The sequence below is a fragment of the Coregonus clupeaformis genome, chromosome 36 (genome assembly GCF_020615455.1).
Source record: "Coregonus clupeaformis isolate EN_2021a chromosome 36, ASM2061545v1, whole genome shotgun sequence".
NCBI classification, from domain to species: Eukaryota; Metazoa; Chordata; class Actinopteri; order Salmoniformes; family Salmonidae; genus Coregonus; species Coregonus clupeaformis.
Window position 1 is genome coordinate 3,588,474 of NC_059227.1, and position 6,629 is coordinate 3,595,102.

At 42.8% G+C, this 6,629-nt stretch overlaps 1 protein-coding gene across 1 annotated transcript; it reads left to right on the forward strand.

The window, feature by feature from the left end:
• Positions 1-1,646: 1,646 nt before the first annotated feature.
• On the forward strand, positions 1,647-4,895 carry il17a/f3 (interleukin 17a/f3). The gene is made up of 5 exons (XM_045211168.1): positions 1,647-1,681; positions 3,047-3,059; positions 3,563-3,777; positions 3,985-4,125; positions 4,363-4,895. The coding sequence occupies exons 1-5, from the start codon at positions 1,647-1,649 to the stop codon at positions 4,499-4,501; spliced, it is 543 nt and encodes a 180-aa protein (XP_045067103.1). The 3' UTR covers positions 4,502-4,895.
• The last annotated feature ends 1,734 nt before the right edge of the window (positions 4,896-6,629 follow it).

A 6,629-nucleotide genomic window follows, 5' to 3' on the forward strand; every position in this document is an offset into this window, starting at 1 on the left:
TGCTATGGTGACCAGTGAGCTAAGATAAGACAGGGATTTGCCTAGCAGTGATTTATAGATGACCTGGAGCCAGTGGGTTTGGCGACAAATATGTAGTGAGGGTGAAGGAGGCTTTGTTGCGAAATAGGAAGCCGATTCTAGATCTAACTTTTGATTGGAGATGCTTAATGTGAGTCTGGAAGGAGAGTTTACAGTCTAACCAGACACCTAGGTATTTGTAGTTGTCCACATACTCTAGGTCAGACCTGCCGAGAGTAGTGATTCTAGTCGGGTGGGCGGGTGCAAGCAGCGTTTGGTTGAAGAGCATGCATTTAGTTTTACTAGTGTTTAAGAGCAGTTGGAGGCTACGGAAGGAGTGTTGTTTGGCGTTGAAGCTCGTTTGGAGGTTTGTTAACAGTGTCCAATGAAGGGCCAGATGTATACAAAATGGTGTCGTCTGCATAGAGGTGGATCCGAGCGTCACCAGCAGCAAGAGCAACATCATTGATATACACAGAGAATAGAGTCGGCCCGAGAATTGAACCCTTTGGCACCCCCATAGAGACTGCCAGAGGTCCAGACAACAGGCCCTCCGATTTGACACAATGAACTCTATCTGAGAAGTAGTTGGTGAACCAGGCGAGGCAGTAATTTGAGAAACCAAGGCTATTTAGTCTGCCAATAAGAATGCGGTGGTTGACAGAGTCAAAAGCCTTGGCCAGGTCGATGAAGATGGCTGCGCAGTACTGTCTTTCATCGATCAGGGTTATAATATCGTTTAGGACCTTGAGCGTGGCTGAGGTGCACCCATGACCAGCTCGGAAACCAGATTGCATAGCGGAGAAGGTACGGTGGGATTCGAAATGGTCGGTGATCTGTTTGTTAACTTGGCTTTCAAAAACTTTCGAAAGGCAGGGCAGGATGGATATAGGTCTGTAACAGTTTTGATCTAGAGTGTCACCCCCTTTGAAGAGGGGGATGACCGCGGCAGCTTTCCAATCTCTGGGGATCTCAGACGTTACGAAAGAGAGGTTAAACAGGCTAGTAATAGGGGTTGCGACAATTTCGCCGGCTAATTTTAGAAAGAAAGGGTCCAGATTGTCTAGCCCAGCTGATTTGTAGGGGTCCAGATTTTTCAGCTCTTTCAGAACATCAGCTGTCTGAGTTTGTGTAAAGGAGAAGCGGCGGGGCGGGGGCATGGGCAAGTTGCAGCGGAGGGTGCAGAGTTGGTGGCCGGGGTAGTGGTAGCCAGGTGGAAAGCATGGCCAGCCGTAACAAAATGCTTGTTGAAATTCTCTCTTATTGTAGATTTATCGGTGGTGACAGTGTTTCCTAGCCTCAGTGCAGTGGGCAGTTGGGAGGAGGTGCTCTTATTCTCCATGGACTTTACAGTGTCCCAAAACTTTTTGGAGTTGCACATTTCTGTTTGAAAAAGCTAGCCTTTGCTTTCCTAACTGATTGTGTATATTGGTTCCTGACTTTCCTGAAAAGTTGCATATCGCGGGAGCTGTTCGATGCTAATGCAGTACGCCACAGGATGTTTTTGTGCTGGTCAAGGGCAGTCAAGTCTGAGGAGAACCAGGGGCTATATCTGTTCTTAGTTCTGACATTTTAAGATTGAGGGGAAAGCACTTTTAAAGAACAACCAGGCATCCTCTACTGACGGAATGAGGTCAATATCCACCCAGGATACTCGGGCCAGGTAAATTAGAAAGGCCTGCTCGCTAAAGTGTTTTAGGGAGCGTTTGACAGTGATGAGGGGTGGTCGTTTGACCGCGGACCCATTACGGACGCAGGCAATAAGGCAGTGATCGCTGAGATCCTTGTTGAAGACAGCGGAGGTGTATTTAGAGGGTACATTTGTCAGGATGATATCTATGAGGGTGCCCATGTTTACAGATTTTGGGTTGTAACTGGTAGGTTCGTTGATAATTTGTGTGAGATTGAGGGCATCTAGTTTAGATTGTAGGTTGGCCGGGGGTGTTAAGCATATCCCAGTTTAGGTCACCAAGCAATACGAACTCTGAGGATAGATGGGGGGGCAATCAGTTCACATATGGTGTCCAGGGCACAGCTCAGGGCTGAGTGGGGGGTCTGTAGCAAGCGGCGACAGTGAGAGACTTATTTCTGGAAAGGTGGATTTTTTTTTTGAAGTAGAAGCTCAAACTGTTTGGGCACAGACCTGGATAGTACGATAGAGCTCTGCTTTCTAATGCTAAGGGAGAAGAAAGCCATACATAGTTAGCCATACACCTTACTACAGAGTCACTGTATTATCACCGCAGCAAACCACTGCTTGAAAACTCCCTGTTCGCACCCAGACGGAGGCGTTGGTCTGTTCCGTATGTCTGTCACTTAGGTCATCAGTTTCAGAGCTGTGATGTGTGAACTGTTAGCTAACAAGGGTTAGGTTTAACAACAGGAGAATCACTGGAGGCTAGCCACTCAGGGGGGGGTTTCTACAGTTGAGATTACAGTAAGTCAAAATGAGGTCAAGTGACATGAAACAGCTTTAGGAAATGGAAAAAAAACAAAAACAAAGTACAGCCAACGAGAGGATGCAGAGTAGCAGTTCTAGTAGGCACAACATGTTTCATTGTCAGGTTGTTCTGGTGACGGACAGTCAAAATAGTAAAAGGAAGGATTCTGCAGAACTCTCAGTTAAACAGAGTGATATGTTGGCTTCCTGAATAAAAGGCCACAACCTGACCTTTATGTTGATGTTTGTTGCCGTTGACATGATTTCTCTAAAACCTACTGCATGTATCTAACAGGGTTGGGCTCAATTCCAGTCTATTCAGAAAGTACACCAAATTCCAATTAACATTTTTGCTCGTTGAAAAGCATTGAAGATAATTGGAATTGGAATTTCAGTGTACTTCCTGATTTAACTGGAATTGAAATGGAATTGACCCCGACCCTGGTAGTTAATACTTAATCGATATTCTATGGTTTTGCATTTGCATACACATGCTCTGAAACATCTTGATACTGTCTCTGGGATAAAACACCTAGCTACATCATCAATCTGTTTGATCTAAGTGTGTTATCTCGTGATCCATGACAGTCAGCGGAAATGGGTACAGCATTGGAACACTACATAAATGCTTCTAGAACAAAGGCAACATGAAACATTCTGTCACAGCAACGTTTCACTCTGAAGAGACAGACAGATAGACAGACAGACAGACAGACAGACAGCAGAGCGAGAGCAAGAGAGAGAGAGAGATGCTTTTAGTCATGGTGAGTCTCTGCTGTTCTTTAACTCTTACTAAGAATAGGACTATTTCACTATGTACAGTTTTGCCTGTTGGGATATCAGGTAGGGGTGGATAGGTGATATTTCTCTGGCATTCATTTTGATTTTGACATTTAATTTTCACTTTTAAAAGGGAGGTCATTTAGTAATGTACAGCACATAAAGACATCGTGGCACAAAGGCTGGTTTACACAGACAGCCCAATTCTGATATTTTTCCTCCTTAATTGGTCTTTCCAATAATTAGGCAAAATTACCTCCATTTAAAAAAAAGTGTTTTCATAGATATAGGGAACAGGTATTGAAGCTCTGTCATGTCGGTCAGGTCTTCAGAGGTTTGCTGGTGCTGGTTCTGGTCACGTCACTGGATGGACTGAAGAAAGCCAAGAAGACCAAACCGAAGCCAGCCCAAGGCTCCGGACCAGTCAAGGTCATCGGACGGAGCGTAATAACTGTAGGGTTGGTTTTGGATCCTAACATGAAGAGCTTCTTCCCTGTCCTTCCTATAGCCAACAGGTCTCTCTCTCCGTGGACATACATGTGAGTTGGTTACAGTACAGCCACTTTTGGGACACGCATGTGAAGTGTTCATTACTCAAAATGATATGTTTAACGGAAGTAGAACGAATGGTTTTCCATATAAAATTATTTAATGTGTTTCGTGGCATTTTGTGTCTCAATTGTATGCACGAATAACATGTCTCTCTCCCCCTATTCCTCCCGCTCTCCCTCCCTCTCCCTAACCAGAGACACGTACGATGAGAACCGGGTCCCTCAGCGTATCTCTCAGGCTCAGTGCCGGATGTCTGGCTGTCTGACCCCAGAAGGAGGTGAGGACATGGGGTGGGAGTCCAAACCGATCGTCCATCAGACCCTGGTGCTCCGCAGGTAACCTTTTAGACTTATTATGATTATTATTATTATGATTAAAATATACTTATAACTGACTTACCTTTCGTAAATCGCCCCCCTCAGAGGATAATTACATTCTGTTGAATTGAATTGAGTTGACATTCACTTTGCTTTGAGAAATATAGGTGATAAATATAAAAAAAATTTTTTTTAATGTAATGTTATAATTCATATTTCTGAGACAGTTGTCTGACCTGTGGGACTATTCTGCAGGGTCCAGGGAAAGCAGGGTAGCAGCAAGAAGAGGACGAGGAAGGGGAAGGGGAAGAAGGGATATTTCTTCAGACTGGAGAGTGAGATTATAAAAGTGGGCTGTACCTGTGTGATACCCAGCATTCTTCCTCAGAAGTAGACGAGCAAGAGAACAGCAATTCAGGAAATGAATTCAAATTCAAATTCACAAATGGAACATTCTACATGGAAAATAGAACTTTCTGATTCGTGAATACATTTCCTGAATTGAAATGGAATGGGATCCCCAACTCTAGTAGTGAGGAAGGCTTCCATCTGTGGAGTGTAGCATGGCTGCAAAGTAGATGTCTTAGAAGTGAATGAGGACGTTGATGTCTTTGTCCGGGCTTTGATGTTGACCCGTGGAAATTGACAAAGTGATGTATCACTGACCTCTGACCTTTAGTCTACCTGGAAACATCTGAGGTCAACAGCAGGGTTCACATTCTGTTCATACATTCCCTACTGCATTTTATTTTAATTAAATTAATTGTTAAATGACCTGTTTATTTACAGGGATACTTTGGGATTTTTGGCAATTATCTACTTCCCCAGAGTCAGATGAAATCGTGGATACCATTTTTATGTCTCTGCTTCCATTATGAAGGAAGTTTAGAGGTAGTTTTGTGAGCCAATGCTAACTAGCGTTAGCGTAATGACTGGAAGTCTATGGGTATCTACTAGCATTGCCAAAATCCCAAAGTATCCCTTAAATTACCTGTTTATTTAAATGACAGTGACTTAATTAACCGTAAGTTGCACAAGACTCAAATGTCAATGTAAACATTTGTTTTATTCAAATATTCTTTTTTTTTGTATAGGAATTTCCATATGATCTGTAGCCTGTGACCAAATATTGACCCTAGTTTGTAATAGAATGGACACATACCACCTAATGTGTTTCTGAATAAATGTAATTATTTTGTTATAAATGTGTTATTTGTATTTATTATTATGTAAGTCACTCTGGATAAGAGTGTCTGCTAAGTAACCAACATGTAAACAACAGAGGACAGAGAAGAGAGGTCACCCGGAGCTTGTGAGTCAAGAATATAACACACATAAACATGTAGCAAGTAAAACCTTCATATTCCCAACAATACAGGGCAAATATTTCAAGTCAGAGCTTGCACCCTATTCCCTTTGTAGTGCACTACTTTTGACCAGGGCCCATAAGGCTCTGGTAAAAAGTAGTGCACTATGTAGGGAATAGGGTGCCATTTGGGACGCCCCCAGAGTGACTCTAGCAGACATCAACTCCAATCTCTCTCTCTTCTCTCTTTCTCTCATCGAAAAACAACAGACAATCACAGTTAACAGAGTACAGTGACATCATGCCAAAGCGAAGCGCACCATTGGATGGTCTGGTCTGACAGCTCAAGCGGTTTACCATCCTGTCAGTCAATCAGTCAATCAATCAATCAAAGATAACCAGGTCAACACCCTCCCTAGCCTCTGCTGAGTCCCCAACAACAGGCGGATGTTCCGGTTTTCAGGGGTAATGGAAAGAGAGCGACTTCCGCATTTGGACGTTAATAACAAGGCGACACTCCATCTTAACTCCTCCTCCACATTTACTGGATTGGTTGAAGAGTGCAGAAGAGAACCTCCCCCAACAGTTTTTTTTTCTTCTCGTCAAGACCAGGATGTAGGAGATTTAGTTTCAGCCGTTTATTTTATGCCTGTTACGTTAGGTTACACCCTCCCTTTCCTTTCCCCAAGATGTATTCTGCCCTCTACATGTACAGTGCCTTCAGAAAGTATTCACACCCCTTGACTTTTTCCACATTTTGTTGTGTTACAGCCTGAATTTAAAATGGATTAAATTGAGATTTTTGTGTCATTGGCCTACACACCATACCCCATAATGTCAAAGTCGAATTATGTTTTTAGAAATTTTAGAAATTAATAAAAAAAAAAAATAAGGTTGAAAATGTCTTATGTCAAGTAGTTGAATCTCCTTTGTTATGTCAAGCCTAAATATGTTCAGGAATAAATAAAAAAAATGCTTAAGTCACATAATAAGTTGCATGGACTCACTCTGTGTGCAATAATAGTGTTTAACGTGATTTTTGAATGACTACCTCATCTCTGTACCCCCACATATACAATGATCTGTAAGGTCCTTCAGTCGAGCAGTGAATTTCAAACACAGATTCAACCACAAAGACCAGGGAGGTTTTTTAATGCCTCGCAAAGAATGGCACCTGTTGGTAGATGATTTTTCATTGGTAATTCTGGTTCATTGG

Excerpts from the sequence above, each read along its gene's own strand:
- il17a/f3 (XM_045211168.1), top strand. The coding sequence starts at position 1,647 with ATGAGGTCAATATCCACCCAGGATACTCGGGCCAG. Across the intron at positions 3,778-3,984 it reads CTCTCTCCGTGGACATACAT|AGACACGTACGATGAGAACC; the intron begins GTGAGTTGGTTA and ends CTCCCTAACCAG. Across the intron at positions 4,126-4,362 it reads CAGACCCTGGTGCTCCGCAG|GGTCCAGGGAAAGCAGGGTA; the intron begins GTAACCTTTTAG and ends ACTATTCTGCAG.